Source organism: Amphiura filiformis, chromosome 3 (genome assembly GCF_039555335.1).
Source record: "Amphiura filiformis chromosome 3, Afil_fr2py, whole genome shotgun sequence".
NCBI classification, from domain to species: Eukaryota; Metazoa; Echinodermata; class Ophiuroidea; order Amphilepidida; family Amphiuridae; genus Amphiura; species Amphiura filiformis.
Genome location: NC_092630.1, coordinates 20,242,982 through 20,263,299, shown reverse-complemented (window position 1 = coordinate 20,263,299; position 20,318 = coordinate 20,242,982). Strand labels below are relative to the sequence as shown.

The following is a 20,318-nucleotide window of genomic DNA, read 5'->3' as shown; positions in this document are numbered from 1 at the left end:
GGTTCTCGGCTTTCGCGGTTCTCGGCAGTGTGGGTTGGTCCGTATGTGACGTTTCTGTTCAGAACCTTGTGTGACCCTTCCCCCCCCCCCAAGAAAAAAATCATCCGCCACCACTGGTTATAACAAGGGCCTTGTAAATGCAACTGGTGAGACAGAGCCTCGAATGACGTTTGTGTTTTCAGTCTGATTTCAGTTCCATAACAGGTACAAAGTTTACGCATTATCATTAGGCCTACCAAGTATTGTATGTCCAATAATCTCTTATGTATGACATGGATCTTTACCATGATTGTGCAAAAAAAAAAAATATCATTTCAATACCCCAAACATGCGTTAAAAAAGACCATGTTTTACACATGCAACCTCAAGTTTAGACATATAATTTAATTTTCCCTAAACCCTCATGCACGGAAAAATCATGCCGCCACCATTGGTTATGACAAGGGCCTTTTAGGGTGCACACCAGTAAATAACCCCACTGACTTTCTGTACAGACAGGGGCCGGAAAACAACTCAGTTCTTAAAACTTCCCTCTCTGCAAGCAGAAGGTCAGATGCGACATCCATTGTAAAAATTAATATATGGATTTCAGGATTTTTTTTTATTATTATTGTAATAATTTCAACCTATAACCCATACAGCTAACGCCACCTCACAAACAGCTTGGTGTTTCTGAAATGTAACACATTTTGAAAGTCGTCATAAAAAGTCGGATCCTGCTAAATTTACACAGACAATCTAATTTACAGGCCTAAATGATGATTAAATATGAATCAGGGCCTAATAGTTGCCTTTTAAGCCTTTTCTAATGTATTACATTAAGTCATATTGCACATTTCCTCGTTTCAAATACTGTTTTTTTCCCTTCCAGGGTGTAGCTAGACTTCTCCGTACTCCACTTGCCAATTGTGCTTCTGGCTATTGCATTTAAGCTTAAAACTCTGATTATTATTTGTGCACAATTGATAGATTTTCACATCTAATCTTTTCAGTCACCGTCGCCCTCTGTTTGTTAGCTTCCCAAGTGGACTACTGACTTTGGATTGCGGATAACTTTTAACACGGGATTCTATGGAGAGTTAGGCCAATTTCTGGCCTAACTAAAATTGGTCATGATGTAATGCATCTTTAAATGAATCTGGCTTGTGATTGGTCCCCAGATATCGTTATTGATTGAACAAATTCATCAGGATCGGTAGAGTAAACTAGTAAACCAGAGTTCGTAGTATCTGATCCAAGAAAATGCACTTACTGTATGCGTTTCAACAACCACTGTTGTCTTTGTCAACACTTGATGAGGAGTGACTGCAATCTACTGACAACCAACGCTAGAGGGATATGTAAAATCAGGCGGTTTTGGCGATTTTAGCCATTAAGCCCCCCCACCGCATAAATCTGAAAGCCCTCTGAGCCCCCCTCCTGGAGCGCTATTGCAAAATCAATGGAGAGAAACTATACTACCTTGTTTCTTAATAAAATGTAACGGGTACATCAGGCAACTATGAGAGCCAAAAAGGCCTCAAATTGAGCAAAGAAAGACATTAATTTTCACGTGCATTTCAACCAAGGCGCTTCATTAGTGGTGTTCGCCCTTAATGTCATATTATCATGACCGTTTTATTTTGTTTTATGTTAAGGGCTGGGGTATGAACGTTTGGACAGTATTTATTGTGGGACATTAGAGCACATCAGACATATCGAATTGCATTCTGAATACTAAGAATGTCCTGATATCAAATAATTTTGATTTTTTGAAATTCACAATGTAAGGGACGCACCATTAGATTCTCAGGGTGGGGGAAGGAAAATATTCAAAAAAAAAAAACTTCAGCCACTACATGAGCAAAAAAAAAAAACTTTCCCCACCAACACTAAAAAAACCCAAAAAAAAACCTTCCCCCACCTAACTGTGTATAATGCATGAAATAAAAAAAAAAAAAACTTGCCGCCTTTGGCGTAAAAAAAACAACTTCTTTCTTCCCCGACCCTAACTTCCTACCCCCCCCTGAGTATCAAATGGTGCGTCCCTAATACACATTTTATGACAAATCATTAAAAATTGATATTTTTGATATATAACAGTCCTCGAAGTAAATTTTATAAATTTAATGATACATTCTTTAAGTATATGTAGCTGGGAGGAAAGGCCGACGATCAATTGAAAATTTTGACCTTTCGTATTGAAGATATGGATTTCCCCAAAAAAAATAGGTCTTTTTGGGAAATAAAATCCATATCTTCAATATGAAAGGTCAAAATTTTCAATTGATCGTCGGCTTTTCCTCCCAGCTATACTAAAATATGTCATTAGATTTATAAAATTTACCGAAGACTGTTATATATCAAAATTTGAAAAATATCAAATTTTAATAATTTGTCATAAAATTTGTATTATATCGTGAATTTCAAAAAATGAAAATTATTTGATATGAGAAAGACATTCTTCGTATTCAGAATGCAATTCGATATGTCTGATGTGCTCTCATTTCCCACAAAAATACTGTAAACGCTCATTCCAGATCCCTTAAGGGATCCAGAATGAGCGTTTATTGCGTTTCGACAGTATTTTTTGTGGAACATGAGAGCACCTTAGACCTATCGAATTGCATTCTGAATACGAAGCATGTCTTTCTGATATCAAATAATTTTCATTTTTTGAAAATCACAATATAATACAAATTTTATGACAAATTATAAAAATTTGATATTTTTCAAATTTTGATATATAACAGTCCTCAAAGTAAATTATATAAATCTAATGATATATTCTTAAAGTGTATGTAGCTGGGAGGAAAAGCCGACGGTTAATTGAAAATTTTGACCTTTCATATTCAAGATATGGATTTTGTTCCCAAAAAGACCTAATTTCTTTTGGTGTTTTGGGGAAAAAAATCCATATCTTAATTTTTAATGATTTGCCATAAAATGTGTATTAAATTGCGAATTTCAAAAAATCAAAATTATTTGATATCAGAAGGACATTCTTCGTATTCAGAATACAATTCGATATGTCTGATGTGCTCTAATGTCCCAAAATAAATACTGTCCAAACGTTCATACCCCTTCCCTTAAGTATATGTCATATTACATGTTTCACATTTGTACGATTTTAAATAATTCTTTATCATGTTTATAGGACATGCTCTGTTATATTTTTATATCCTCTTTTCATTCTTGAAAAGATAGATCATGCTTTTTATTTCACCCATTGGGTATTTCTTTATTAATTTGTGTTTATATGGCGATTTCAAGTGGGATAATAACTCCTGGATGCCGTAAGCATAATGTTGATAGATTTAAATATCATTATAAATAGGCACTTAATAATAATGATATTGAAATAAATTGATAAATAGATAAATTAATAGATAAATAAATAAAAGATATATAAGCATAGATAAATAATAAATAAATGATAAACTAGGAGTAAATTGCAAACATTAAATATCTTAGAGCAAATGAGCATTTAATAAGTTTTTGCGACAAATATTTTGCCCCTTCTTGTACGTTTTATCATTATTTTATCTTTTACTAATTTTTTTGGGGACATGCTCGCTTATTTATTTTTTATGTGTTCCTCTTATCATTTGTGAAGTATTTCTTTATTTTTGTTGTAGTACAAGTGATCTCTGCGTATGTTTATCTGTGGAAATATCGGTAGATAAGGTGTTTTTATTTCACCCTTGAGTATTATTTATAAGTGTATCAACATACATTTCACATGTCATGATTTTTCATTGTTTTATTTTAAAGCAATTCTTTATTGGGGTGCATGCTCTCATATATTAGGTGGTTTTTTTTCATGTTCCTCTTGTCATTCTTGATAGATGGCTGTTTATTTATGTCGCGTGTTAAGTATTTTTTTAATTTTTGGTCGAAGTGTATAATTATCATCACATCCTGTACGCTGTTTATTTATTTCGCCCTAAATTTTCTTTACTTTTGTTTTTAGATCTTTAGTTCTTTATTTTTGTTTCTGTGAATATCATCCGAAAAGTAGGCCTTCTGCACATTATGATTTTTCCTTGCTTTATTTAACTCTTTACTGGGGTGCATGCTCTCTGCTGGGTTTTTCATGTTCCTCTTATCATTATTGACAAGATAGCACCTGCTGTACGCTGTTTATTTATTTCGCCCTAAATTATTTCTTTACTTTTGTTTTTAGATTTTGAAGTTGATATCATGATATCACACGCTATGTTTTATACCAACCGCGCATTGTCTGGTTAAAGACAGTTCTTGTTTTAAATCCTGAATACAATGTCAACATTCAGTTCGTTCACCTCACAATGCGGTGCGATGTTATATAACTGTATATATTGCAGGGTTGCCAAACCCGCGATGTAATAGGCCTAGGTCAATAGGATGAGTTTTGAAGATTTTCCTCGCGACAATTTCCTGTCCTATAGACACCAATTGATGGTTAAGAAAAATATTGCATGACTTCTCAACATTGGCTTACGCGACTTCTGGTAGTTTTTTATCTCATAGAAACCAACGGTTGATAAAAAAAAATATTGGGCGACTTTTCAATGATTTGACCCAGCGGTTTGCCCTCATTTGTTTGGCAACCGTGGTCTGTGTTAAGTGAATATATTTGGTAAGAAAATAATTATCATAGACCATGTAGACAGAACGGACAATAGTCATAGGCGCTCTCCTCCATTTTGAGAAATATACTTTTACACACACACTACATTTATAATTAAAATGATCAGCCTTAAAGTTTTACCTTTTAGTGGGTTAAGCCAAACCTAAGTGGATGAAATATAAATCAACACTTCTGGCACTGATTGGTTTCCGTAGTTGTTATATGGAATACTGAGCTGTCTGTAGCTACAAAATTGTCTGCAAATCGGCTTTTGCCGGGCCTCTCTTTTTGGCGTTTTTCTCATTAAATTAGGGTCCCGTTCAAATAAAAAATAAACTGGTGTCTAGATGTAATCACAGTTAACACACCAGGAAAATTATAGAATATACAACAACCTAGTTACACCTGTAGACTGCGAACAAACATGCACCGGGCCAGACCTGGCCGTAAAACAAAGCGTTCTCCCTACGGATACCCTTAAGGGTCACACAATTAAACTGTTCAAGCATATAGCTCTATTTCCTTTCAACAATGTGCTCTCAGCTTTACATTCTATCATTATAAAACAACTCAAGAGTATTTAGCCTTTTCACTCAAAATACAAAGACAAGAAGAATCAATTACCAATATTATAATATTAGATATGTCTGTGAGTGTATTGAATTAAGCAATGATTATATTTTACAACAGAAATAAATTTTAAATAAAAAATTGTGAAAGGACGTGTTGTTTGATATTATTTTTCAAGGTAAGGGTTAAAACAAGCACCCACTACATCCACATCCTGCACTATTAGACAACATCCCGGCACTAGGTTATAATTGGCGATTGGTCTGCTTTAAGCTTACTTTATCCAGATCCAGGGAATTCTAAAAACAGAGAAGCTATTGATTTGAATTTCAAACAGGCTCTCTTCTCTCAGCACATGTAATGTACACCAATGCTGATGTTTTTTAACAGACTTGGGGCTTTTAAGCCTCAGCGTTATTTGTTATTAAAGGATGTTCTTACATATATGTATAATATAAAGCAATAGCTGTAATCCGAAATTACTTGTATGTTCAACAAATCCATTATCAGCACAATTTATGATATTGGAAATCGTCGTGAACGGTGTAGATTTTTGTAGCTGTCAACCCTCCCTTATCGGGAATTTGCTTTGTGATTAAATAAATAGACTCCGAGAAGAATCAATTCCCAGCCCCTTAATTCATTTGGAGATATTGGTAATGAAAGAACTTTTTTTTCTAGGTTCCTAAGTGAGATGTTGGGACTAATATGTATTTACCTAGTATGTTTGTATTGATGATGTACAATGCAGAAAAGGCTTGGTGACAGCTAAATACTCAAATTATTGTATGGTAGTTTATAGTTATATAATCATACATATACTAGTCATTTCAAGTTATCCAATTTGCTTCTCTTATCATTTTTGTTTACATATCTCATATCATTAACCCTAACCTTAAAACAGCTCACATCACAAAGTATCTGCAGCGCACGTCATAGACTAATACACACTATTTTCCAACTGTCGAATTCTCACATATTCATAAGGGCCGAATTTGCCTTGTCTAACAATCGCGACAGCGTTGCGTGCCTTCGCGTATGCAATAGATCTTTGCGTGTCTTTACATGAAAGACCGTAAAAATACACGGTACATGCGTAGCAGTATCACCTGTCGCATTTCAAAAACGATCGGCCCTCATTATTGGGTGATGCTGATACTGTTTGAAGTTTGTCTGTATCTCTTTCGTCCATGGAGCAGGTATCACATGTGATATATGAATGCACTATCATGCAAACAGTGCTATGTGACATGTCATATCAAAAAAAGACACTTTTGGGCAGGTTGTCAACTACAGCCATTCCATAAACCATTTAACAACAATTCAGGGACTTTGCTGCTTCAAGAGCGCACACCCTAGACATTCCACAAATAACCATCACAACCAGGATCAGCTCCCCAAGTTTTGTACGGGTTACAATGAGACAAATAGCAGGAAGTTCCATGTCCAGGGGAATTTCAATCTAACTCAGCAATTTTTCCACAAGAGTGTACTAGGCACCGCCAGGGTTCGAACCCGCAACCTCTTGCACCATAGTCGAACGCCTTATCGATTGAGCTAACTTGAGTTACTTGACTGCTCAATAATTTTCTTACATCAAATCTTATTGTAGGGATGTCCACTGTCAACACATTTCCTGCTAGAACAGTTTTCCTCTTTTTGTATGTGAGCAATCACCCATGTATTGTCTATGCAAACACAGCTCTATACACTAATTGCCATAGCTGATAAATGGAGCACAGTTACATGTTGTAGTCAAATTTAGACTTAAAACATAGTGTTTCAAGAAATTCCTTATTCCACCAAAAAACATTAACCAAACTCTTTCCTGATTGGTCAGTAAATAGAGAGGACATTCGTTTATCAAGGGATCAACTTTTTTTTTAAGAAAAATTTAATGAGATGAGAACTACAACAGGTTGAAGTGACACCATTCTGTGCATCAGGTGTTGAAATGCAATTATCTCTGTATTTGGATTGATAAAATTTGAAGTACATCATAAAATTTAACTATTTTTGAAGACAAAATGTGCAGGATGTTAAGAAATTAAAGAATGTTTAAAAGCCTTCCTAAACCCATCTCAAATTATGCACTTCTGACCACCATGTCCATTTTAGATATACTACCCTACCCATCATGGCTTCCATGCACACACACAGTATATTGCTCAATGTAGTAAAGATAACCTTTGAGTTGGAGCAAATTTCTCAAAATTGGTAGTGATTAATGTTAGCAAACTTATGTCATGATGAAATATAATCATTTTTGAAGATAAAATGTGCTGACCTTAAAAGATTGAACAATGTTTAAGACTGCCGCTATTCATTTGAAATAATGCACTTCTTATCGTTCAGCTCCTCTATCATGCTATGGAGATATTTTCCATGGCAGCCATCTATGATCATACTTGAGGTTCCACCAAACAAACCATGTGTTTTGAGGTCTTATTGTTGTATGCCAACAAAATCGCTTAAATTTTCAGGATGATCTTATTTCATGTTGTTATAAGCAAATATAATGTTCCAGATAATGCTAGTTAATAAATACATTAAGAAAAAGCACCTTAAAATTGCACTTTCTGTTAGTATTCCTTTTTGGACTTTTTAACATGTTCTAGCAGCCCTATATAAAGGCCAAAGCTCTGGAATGAAACGTCCAATTAAGATTATTTAAACGCCAAAATGTTTCTTTCATCAATTGCCAGCCAATAAGTTAGGTCTGAATCAATGAAACAAAAAAAAAAAAGGAATGTCTCTATTTCACAAGTTAATCTTCTTGTTTAGCAGTACACTTATTTGTATGAGTACCTGGTAATCTATGCATAGGTGAAAGTGCTCACTATACCAACATTTCTTAGGGCAACTTTCCAGTTTTGTATTACAATAAGATAACTCTTAAATATGCTCATTCAATCACCATATGTGTACCTTCACATATGGTGGTTCTAAATTTGTCATTGGCATCAAGGCCTGTCCAATATTTGTGGTAATGTCTCACTAATAATCTTTGCATGAGCTCAATTTTAGAATTGTTCTTGTAGTATTCTTGTCACCTATAACTTCTAAAATAGAACAGTCTTCACTTCAGTCAAAAATAAGTCAATGATTTCACGTTGAAGACATACTGATGACCTCATAAAAAAATGATGGCTGTCTGGCTGCGATAATGGAAATTGATCGATACCGTAAACATCAATCAATACTAGATTAGCGGTATGCTTACAAGCAGGCAGGAACTCCATACAGATCAAATGTGTCGCTGCGATGATATTACGTACTGTGTATTGATGTTCATATGTACTGAAACATTAATCATTTGACACAAAGCTGTGGATATAGCCTATTGAATAAAACTGGATAGCCACATACTGAATAGCTTATTGGATACTTATACTGGATAGCTTAGCCTTGCCTTCTGAAATTTCCAGTGGTGCTATGAATCGCACTCCTCTAGACATGTAGGAGTGCTGTAAGGGTGTGACTTGTATCACACTCAAAATGTTTAGAAGTGCTGCTAAATAGGCATATCTGTATTGCACAAATAAATCTGCCTAAGAAAAACAGATATAAGCTGAAAAATTGCTTTTTGGTGGAATTTCTTTATTCTGGGAAGGCTTTCTTCTGCTGGGTTATAGAATTTGTTCTTTTCTTGTGGGTTAGAAATTTGATAAACAGATCCATGTTTGTATAACCTAATTACAAATTTCTAATCTGCAAGAGAAAAGCTGTTGTATGCAAGAAATATTCATATATGTTAGATAAAAACTTGTACACTTTAAAACTGATTTTTTTTTTAAATTTCCAAAATTATGTAAAAGGTTACTCCTTCATTTTATTAGCAATAAAAATAGCAATTTTGATGAAATGAGGTTAAATTCATATATTTAAGAACACTAAATATAGGTCAGATTTGAGCTGAAATCAATTTCACTCCTAATTCTCTTCTGGGGATTGGGGTAAAGGTTTTGGGTTAGGTTAAAGGTTAGTTGAACTTGTGTAGGTTTGTATAGTTATAGAAAGGCTTGCGAGATGGATTGAAGTTGTGTATAGTTAGGAAAAACATATTAAAACAAATCTAATTTTTTATGAGTGCAATCATTTAAGGAGTGCTAAGGGTACAATCACACTCCTCAAAGGACAAGGCCTGCTCATGTTGAATTCCTTCCTGATTTCACTGTGGAGGTTATATTGTTAACAAATCAGGAAGATAAACACATATTAATGATACAGAGTGATATTTAATTGGATGGGTTGATGGTACCCTAATAAAAGAATAGCTTTATAAAGATCACTTCTTATAATTAGTATAGATGCCAAAAGCAGGGAGGGCAAGGTGTGTTAATAAGCTTTAATACACCTGCAATATCATATTATTTATGAATCGTTCTTGAATAAAACAAGGATCCTATGCTCAAAACATTTGTAATATGAAGATGCACATGTAAATCTGGCTTAGACGACCTAAAGCTTAGCAATTAATTTGACTACTGATTGTATCATACAAACTATAATGTCATGATATCCGATCACAAACATATTAAGACAATAACAGAGCGATTACAAGCGCTATCCTAAACACTGCCGCAGACCTGCTACATGTTCAATAAAAGGAAGAAAAAATATTTATGCACCTTTAGGGCTTTCTGGCTGCTTGCACACATGACTGAGGTGTCTCGTTAGATTTGCACAGCATAATTTAATTTTTACTCTATTTATGTGTCGACCCTTGGAAAATATTTGCGGCATTACTGGATATTTTAATTATGCAGGCCAGGTGCCACATATATAATAATGCATAAAATGTTTGCCTGTGACTCCACATATTTTGGATCGGTGCAAGGACAACTTTCAAATCAATACACACAATATAAAGGCCTAGATAGCAAGCATTTGCACTAGCTCAATCCACAGACTGGGATAAAAAGAGCAAGCAATTTAAACATGGCTATATAAGATCTGTGATAATAAAAACTAGATCATATCAACAAATATATATCTTGTCATGCAGAATGACTGACCTATTCCATTTGAGATCTGACATACCCGCAGTGGTGGCGCTACGGGTGGGGGGTCAAGGGGGGTGTGCATTCCCCCCAATATTTTTCTTGCCCCCCAGTTTCCCCCCACTTTTGAGGCAAAAACCCCAAAATTATGTAAATTTCAACTTTTTACGGCAATTTTTCCCCCAGAAATTATTTTTGCCTCCCATAAAAAAATTCCTGGTGCCACCACTGCATACCCCTGTGTAAAAAATTTTGACAAAGAGAGTATGTTTTTTTGCTAGGGTTAATAATTTTGAAACATCCCCCTTGTACGTATATAGCTTTGACTATATCTTCCACAACTGTATGTATGCAGCGGGACACATAACATTGTGGATTGATATAGAATGGCGTACACACACCCCAGCACAGCCAGCACTTACGTGAACTGCGCTTTGTGTATTGCATGACTGACATGCATTTTTGTGAATTTACACGGGCGTAAGTTGGGACTTTATTGACTCATGCAGTAACAAAAACTGAATAATTATTGCCTATTACGAGCTGATCATAGTATAGTGAGTATTGCAAATGGAAATTACCCAATTGTGGAAGACATATTAGCGAAATCTTCCACCACAAGTGGAGAGTGGATTTCAAATGAAGAGTCCAATTTGTAGATGACATATATATGACGTTAATGGTAAATGACCACATGACAGGTTGAACTGGTTCATGTAAAGATCAATGTATATGGATATAAATGAGTGTATTGTCTTAGTAAATTGCTATATATTGATGTGTTAAAAGTGCCGTTGTTGTATCACATGTTAGGGCCTATGGCATGTAAAATGTGCATCCATATAGAGTCAATATTAATATGTGACATGAAGTTCTTAAGATAACACTGTACAGAGGACACACTTTTTGTTGTATAGATGGTGTGTCCCTAACTACTGTCTGTCCAAATAACTTAGACACCCGGTTTTTAGGATATATTTCGAAAAGTTTTTACTTTGGCAAAAAGTCATGAAAGAAAAGTTGCTAAACACGGTCAGACCTAACAGAAATTATTAGTAAAGCGATGAAAAAATATTCTTCCTTGTCTACTTTTATTCAATTTTGACCGATTTACAGCAAGATATCTGGGTCCAGCCGAATATCCTAATGACTTGAAACTTTTGATGGGATAATCTATTTACAGTAAGGGGTGTTTGAACATTGTAATCATGCATATTGATCAGTGATGCCACCCTTTTTCTTTGATCTTTACTAATTCACAATAATGGCGGTCTACTCAAATGCATTCAACAAAAGCATGTATGCAATCTACCGCGATAGGTTGTCTCACACGCATAACAAATACACTACGATCAAATAGGTTGATGACAATATTTGATTGAATGGACTGCACTGTGCCATGATTTCGGTGAAGGACACCGGTTCAAATCCTTTGTTTGGATCCAATCAATAATTTCAGTTGGTGCGTTATAACAAATGATATGGCAAGTTACTATGTGTCTGGAGTGTATTGTGAATTATACTCCTCACCAATAACATTAGAACATTCATAGGGCATACAATTTGTATTTTCTTAGAATTGGGCCAAGCCAAAAGCATGCACAGAACAAGATTCAAATACCGCGCCGAATTGTTGTAATTGGTTGAGGGACAGCTGGGATCACTGAGTTAATAATAAATATGCCAATTACAAACACTGTCTGCATTTTATGATCTGAATTATATTTTTCATTTTTATCAAATGTTTTTGGTGAGGAGTATAATTTATTTACTATTCATCCATTCACTATCCAAAACCACAATACCTACAAATCTATATAATGAGACCTTCCAAAATACTGGTACCCAACTTCTACCTGATTATCTTTAAAGTGTTGAGAAAAACCTTCCAATTTCAATAGAATTTCCGGTAAACTCTCACTCAATGCTTTGGAAACACAAAAATCCCGTTAGGTCTCAGCGAATGTTAACACTTTTCTTTCATGACTTTCTTTGAAAGTGGATATTTTTTCAAATAAGTAACAAAAACTGGGTGTCTAAGTTAATTGGACAGACAATAATCTAAACACCATGTAATTCACCCAATCACGTCCAAGCTCACATTGGGCACCCCATTCCTTTTTAAAGGAATTTTTTATTGTTGAAGATATCACAGATTTGAAGTACATGGTAAATTTAATATCTGCTTGGTTATTCTGAGCCCAGAGAGAACAGATGGATGGGCCATACCCTTAGTGATAAAAGGCCTAAAATGATTTGCATTGCCCTAAATATCAAAAAAATAGGGTCACTTTTTTTTTGGCTTTCTTTTCATATTTGAATTTTCATTGGTAAAAAATTCGCAAAATGTTTTGCCTGTTTGTAATTTATCCCACACAATTCTATAAATATACCAAAACATCATGTTTTAAAACAAAACATAAGTATCAATATTTGGCCATGGGAATTGAAGTAGTAGATTTGCGTCCAGAACTTTTTGAAATCCCACACGGCATTTTTTCATTATTCATTTATATTTATATTCTGTTTAGGCACAAACGAACTACCCCCATTCACGCTGTACAAGTTAAAGTAAAGGAGCCGGTTAGCACGCCAGGCACCACAAAGCATGCAAAGTGCATAGCATCGGCATTTTGGTGATCCCCGTCATCTTTTTTACCGTTTGAGGCAGTATCGCTGCTCATTAAATATTCATGAACCCAATCACGTCACATTCACATGGTCTTAATCGGTAGCTCGGAGTGGTTGGGATTGACCAGGCATGTTTTTATGAATGAAATTATGACCTTAACAGGGGCCCGGGAACAGGGGTCAGGCATTAGCATATTCATGTGGGTTTTTTTTTCAAGATGGCTGCTGGCTACCGGCGTTGTCATGCTTGTTGTACTGAACTACATGCACGGGACTCGCGGTGAACAGCCAACACGGGTGAACAACATCATTGCAGACTCATTTTCACGGTTTTTACGACTGTTTTACCAACTTCAAACTTGCTGATTTTATGTTTGAAAGCCATTTTTTCATGTTTCTGGTAAATAATGAAATTTTTTGCAAATAATGCAAAAATATGCGGTAGGTTTTGGAGCATGCGGGCGGTGGACGCAAATCTACTACTTTAATTCCCATGGCCTTTGATTTAACTTTTGTTTTACCAACTGGATGAATAATCTACACCAAGATCTGATACATCATTGTTTACCATTGTATTTTGTGGTGAACTTTCTAATATTAAATGTGGCAAAATATATTTTTTTAAATTACCGACTGACCCTAACAAACCTTTTTTAGGCCTAATATCAAGTAAGGATTTGGTGTGTTACTTTTTGTGCAGTCTTTATGTTAAAAGTACAACAATATTGAAATGCCAAATTCCTAAATCTCTCAGGCTAAATGAGCTATTCCAGTTAAAATCCCTACCCCCTATGGAAGCCATGATCTTAATCTCCCACACAGGAGGTGTCAATTTCAAATGCAGTTACCCATTCAGGTATACCCATTCGACATTCACACTCCCTGTGAGGGAGATTAAGGTTTCCATAGGGGGTGTATGAATAGCCAACTGGAATAGCCCAAACTTGGAAGCAGGTGGCACATGGGACATAATTCCTTTTGTTTTGTTATGTTTAGTTTTTAGCGAAGCATATCTCTTTAATTTCTACACTGATTGCGTGGTGAATAAAATTCACCTTCTTTCAACACAGCAGGTTTTATTTAAACCAGCATTTTTTATTTAAATTCAGAGAATAAACATGACTTAATAAGACTGGACGTGTTTGCTTTGCTCTTTGTTGACGTCATGCTGTCAAGACGGATATGAAAAGGAAGTGCCTGGTATTAATTCGCAACACTCATGCAATATTTATCATCGTTGAAACACAAAATCTCATTTTGCATCCTGATGACTTCATATACTACCTTTTATATTGTTTACCCTTGTCTGGGATATCATACAATATTCACAGCTCTCTATATTCTTGTTAATAAAGCCAGTTGTGCAAATATGTTATGATGAGACGGAAGTGGGTCTACTCAATCTAACATAACCTTTATATGTCCAACCAAACAGCTCCAGGCTGACATCACTGGCACACACACACACCCACCCACACCACACAGTCATAACATTACTAATAGGAGAAGTATTGTCTATAGCTTTACTGCTGGCTATAACTGCAGGTACGGAAAAATCACTCTTATTAGAGCAAGGTGTGTAGGTAAGGACGTGTCAATGTTTACACAAATACAATTATGTGCAGGAAGTAATGCACCACGCCAAGAGGTTGATATGTCAGAAATGCTCTGCACCATTTCATACAATGCACATAATATCCAATTTTCAAATTCTTTATATAATGTGCACCGAAATTCCATTGCGAACTGGTGATACAACAATGCTTACATTGAAGAACAACAAACTGCATTGGACCTAATAAATGCCCATTTTTAAAGAGACGTGGTCCGATTTTTCATGTTCTATTTTCTATCTTAGATTCAGTTGTATTGCTGCAGCAGTTTTGATATGAGAAGCAGAAACGTGTATAACAATGGCCCCATGGGATAGTACATACACTTTCGGTGTGGTAACCACAAATCACTACGTTTTCTATTCACATCATTTAAAGGAAAAATATCTGGGGCGTTAAATTTCACTGGGATAATGAGAAAAATATGAGCTTTCTTCTGATACCAAAATCTCAGTTTTGATGAATAAAAATGTCAATCTTTGTCAATATTTTTTCAAATTGTGTATCATGCCACCATCCATGGACTTTTCTAACTTGCACCTTTTCAGAGCCTTTGAGCATGAAATTTGGCTAAAAATGTAAATACATCTTAACAAAAAAAATGGAATGGTTTAAACAATTAGCGTGTTTATACTGAGCACCTCGCATTACCGCTGAATTCACCTTCACCGCATTTCAATCCTCTCGCATTCACTGGGTCGTTTCTACTGCGCTGTAAATGCAGGGTAACAATTCACTACCCACATATTTAGTGGGGAAGGCGGAAGTCCAGCAAATAGTTTTTGTGACCTTTCAAGGTCAGATTTTGAATGCTCACACTGTATTATAATAGGCTAACTTCCGGTGTCACCCGCAAAATCTTCACCCGTACTGTTTCTACTGCGAACGTTACCGCGTATTAACCACTATTAACCACCTCAATAGGTGGTTGACGGATTCACTTGCATTACCGCGCATTCACCTTCACCTGATCTGTTTCTGCTGGGGCCGTTACCGTGTATTCCTCGCATCACCCGAATTAACTCGAATTAATCCGCAACCGTCTGCTCAGTAGAAACACGCTATAAGATAGTTTTGTGAACATGGTATGGTAAACAGTGGTTATTTAATTTTGAAAACCTCCTGATTTTGAAGATAATAAGGTTGCTGGGTTGAATCCGACCAGATGCACTGTTTTTGGTGGGGTTTTTTTTTCAATGTTTATGTGTGCTGGCTCCTCTGGGTAAAGATTTTTTTAATTTCAGAACTCTTGATTTTCACTGCTCAAGGATTTTGGTGCCATACCCAGTCACTCTTATCATGTCAATGGATATAAACTGGCCTCAAAAAGAAACTTATAATGTTTCACAAGGTCATATCTTAAAATCCTCTCCATAAAAATGAACAAAAGTTGCACACGGGATTACTTCAATACTCTACTCTAAACACACGTCAGTAACCAAGCAGTTGTCCAACTGACACAACAGCAAAATGCACTGACATGGAACGCCTTCCTGGACCAAAATTCACATCCCAACAGATTTCTTTTGTTGGGTTCCAATTATTCGCCTGTACATGGACAAAAATTACACACAGGATAACTTCAATACTCTACTCTAAACACACGTCAGTAACCAAGCAGTTGTCCAACTGACACAACAGTAAAATGCACTGACACGGAACAGCTTCCGGGACCACATTCACAGGCAAATAATTGGAACCCAACAAAAGAAATCTGTTGGGATGTGAATTTTGGTCCAGGAAGGTGTTCCATGTCAGTGCATTTTGCTGTTGTGTCAGTTGGACAACTGCTTGATTACTGATATGTGTTTAGAGTAGAGTATTGAAGTAATCCTGTGTGCAATTTTTGTTCATTTTTATGAAGAGGATTTTAAGATATGACCTTGTGAAAAATTATAAGTTTCTTTTTGAGGCCAGTTTATTATTCAGCAGGTCACTGATATATCAACTTCTGGATCAGTAGTTGAACTCAAATGAACTCTATTTCAATTATCAGGACTACTTCTATATGAGACAACCTCTGGAAGGAAGTGTTTACACAATCACCTTTTGACTGACTACCGCTGCAGCAATACTGTAAAATAGAACTTTTAAGGCTACATTTAATTTTTGCCGTTTTTGTGTTCCAAGTAGATGCCACACGTGACAATGGGTGAATATATTCCTTTTGTGTATAGGTCTACATAAGGGAGCTCAGCAAGTCATAAATTGCACCAAAATATGCACTTTGACAGTAGTATTATGCACCTGTCAAGCAAGTTCTTTGTGTAAACATGGACAGACTGGTCCTTCTTTCACATCATATACCACACCTTGCTGGAACAACTTACCCAGTTAGGACACCAAGAATAAGATTTAATACTAGGAATGAGTCAATGATAAGAAGAGATACAAAAGATGGTCCAGGGCCAAGCGGCACCTTTGGAATCATTGATCTATGTGCATGAAGTAAAAATGAAAGCAAATACAACAAAAATGTGCATGATATATTATGTGAGTAAATATAACATAGTACACTGTTAAAGCACTGTGTATTTTTACACAACATTGGGCCAACTATGAACAACTCAACTTTTGTTAAAACCATTCCATTGAAAATCACAAAAAAGATTTCCCGTCAGAGTTATTCATAGTTGCCCAACATTGGGCTATACTAGCTTTGACAGCGGACAAGAACCTCTGGATTTGTCAGGTTACAGAATGCATATTCAATCCTGATTAATATAAGAAATTCTTTTAAAAGGATTTTCTGTCTACATCTACAATATTATTGATATGTTGTGGAAAGCAAATAGTTTCATTATAATACCTAAATAGAAACAGAATTTGGTAATCAAAATGATTCAAACAAGTCTAGAAGAGTTTTTATAAATGCATTTTGTCCAAGTCAATATTATGCAGATTGAATATTCATTCTTTTCCCAAAATCCAGATATACACTTTGCACAAGGTTGACTCTTAATTGTGCTGAAAACAATATGATGAAACAAACAAAAAATTACAATCCAAGTATTAAAATCAAACACATACCTCAGGAGCCAACCTTCAGCAAAGTGCTGCCACAAGGTCAAAGGTCAAGCAGATTGAGCATTGCAATGAATAAATGAATATTCATAATGCGCAATAATGAGTCATGATGACATTATAAGTCATAAAGTCATGACCTGGTACATACATTGAACTTGTATTGCTTTCATGCAAATATGGATGACAGAGGCATCATGCTGAATCTAGTTGACGTCTCTGACCGAATGGCTTTGTAAACCTGAACACAATTTGTAATACTTACCCACTAAGTACACCAAGTACAAGATTAAGTACAAAGAAGGAACCAACAATGATGAGACTAATAAAGTAGAGCCAGGGCCATAAATGTCCTTGTGAGTCATTAATCTGTGTTTCAAATATCATCCAATATGATCCAGGCCCAGGTGCGTACGTATGTACAGTTGCGAGGAGGAGCGAATTAGCAAGAGCATAGAGAAAGGGAAAGGAAAAACAGCAAGCAAGGTTTGTTAGAGTTATTGTCTGTCGTTGCTAACATTCTACTATTCCAATGCTATTTCTATAGTTTGGGGAGGGGGGCAAAAAATTGTATGTCTCAAAGCTGCTGTGCACATTTGTCTTGGAGAAATTGGCCAGTTTAAAGCCACATTTTTAAAACAAAAATATCGGTTAAAATGTTTTCAAAGTATTTTTCTTATGAAAGTTGTTTTTGACACTTTAAATTGGTGTAAATATTTCATTATGTGTAATGTATGTTTTGAAAGTTTACAGCATCTCAAGCTCACACTGATCTTGAGTCTGGGGAAAAATTTAAAAATTCACCAAGAAAAAAAAAGAAGAGGAACAGAAACCCATAATCCACATTAGGTTTCTAAAATCTTTGCAAGCTTTGAGATATACACTTTGGGGTCTTAGGTCCGGCACATACTATACTACACAACTACATTTCAATGCAGCTACTATCTGTCATATATTTGAAGCATAACACAAGTATATTGGAAGTTGTAAGATACCCCTTACTCAATCCTGTATTGGAATATTTACTACATTTAGCAACAATCTTTGAACAAGTCGCATGGTCCAGAATTTGAACAACTTGCAGAAATAATTTGGCAATAATCAGGGTAAAGGGCTTAAATGGCAGCATCATGTCAGGCTAGTGTTTAGTTTTATCTCTGTATGGCAAAGATAAAAGGGCTCAAAATGGCAGCATCATGTCAGGAGAGAATTTAGTTTTATCTCTGTATGGCAAAGATAAAAGGGCTCAAAATGGCAGCATCGTGTCAGGAGAGAATTTAGTTTTATCTTTGTATGGCAAAGATAAAAGGGCTCAAAATGGCAGCATCATGTCAGGAGAGAATTTAGTTTTATCTCTGTATGGCAAAGATAAAAAGGGCTCAAAATGGCAGCATCATGTCAGGAGAGAATTTAGTTTTATCTCTGTATGGCAAAGATAAAAGGGCTCAAAATGGCAGCATCGTGTCAGGAGAGAATTTAGTTTTATCTCTGTATGGCAAAGATAAAAGGGCTCAAAATGGCAGCATCATGTCAGGAGAGAATTTAGTTTTATCTCTGTATGGCAAAGATAAAAGGGCTCAAAATGGCAGCATCATGTCAGGAGAGAATTTAGTTTGATTTCTGTATGGCAAAGATAAAAGGGCTCAACATGGCAGCATCATGTCAGGAGAGAATTTAGTTTTATCTTTGTATGGCAAAGATAAAAGGGCTCAAAATGGCAGCATCATGTCAGGCTAGTGTTTAGTTATCTCTGTGGCAAACTTAGGGGAAGGAAGGAGGGATATGGTTGATTGCACATCATGCTTAATGGGACACCAATTGGGCCCTTAGGTCTGAAAATCTACAAGCCCTCATCAATTTTATGGGCATCAACTCAAATTTTAAAATTGACACCCCATACAATCATTCTTGTTTTAACAGTTCAATTATAGAATTTAGGATATAGCGACATGAGCATGTTTTCAAAAGTAGTGGCCCAAGGTTTTGATTCTCCAACTGCTCTAACATTTTCAGCTCGCTTTGATCCCTTTATTTGGGGCATTAAATGTCCACCGACGTGACAAAATACTAGTGGGGACAGTGGCACCCACCTTTGTGCACACACTGTCATTTCTTAATCTGTATAGGCAGTGCTGGAAATAGGACAAATGTTTCAAGGACCCTTAAAATATACAGGTTCTCATTAATTTTCACAGGCCCAAATTTCAACAGTCACAAATACATGACAGATGCCCTAACTAAGATATACTTCTGGAAACAGCATCTACGCAATTACTATCTCTATTTATGTTATTATGATTGCAGGATTAAATCTTACAGCTTATGCAAGCATATGATGAGTGAGTATACATTGATGAAAGTTGCATATTTATATAATATTGAATGGCTTTGAGTGTGATACAAGAATATATTCCACAAGATACAAAAATATTCCACAAGTCACAGACGAGTGCAATATTGTTATATCGAGTGCAATATGTTCTTGTATCACACAAAAATAAGCCATTTAATATTATTATTATTATTTATATCAGGCTTTTGCTATGCGGTAATATAAAAATTGAAGCTTAACAACCTAGCCAACGTGTATTGTAAGCTTGCCTATTGATCTTCTTGTTTTCTGCTTTTTCTTCCCCAAAGACAACATGTTTATTTGTAGATGTGACTTATCATCCAGAATTGCCACAAATTAAGTTTGTCATTTAACTTGTTTATATCTCCCTGGAGCCGGTAAGGTGGCTGTATTGTTCTGACATGTGTTGGCGCTGTGACCATGGTGACGCGCGATGGCGTACAATATTCAAAACGATATTGTATTACATCTGGGTACTTCGCAAAACGTAAGCAATACATAGTTTTGTTGTTTAGCTCAAAAGCCTGATATAA

General features: G+C 35.7%; 1 protein-coding gene across 1 annotated transcript in view; it reads right to left on the bottom strand.

Moving 5' to 3' along the window:
* The window catches only part of LOC140148178 (voltage-dependent L-type calcium channel subunit alpha-1D-like), a 143,823-nt gene that overhangs the window by 91,827 nt on the left and 31,678 nt on the right, over positions 1–20,318 (bottom strand). The window contains 1 exon segment of the mRNA XM_072170038.1: positions 17,698–17,801. Coding sequence (XP_072026139.1) covers positions 17,698–17,801 — 104 coding nt within the window.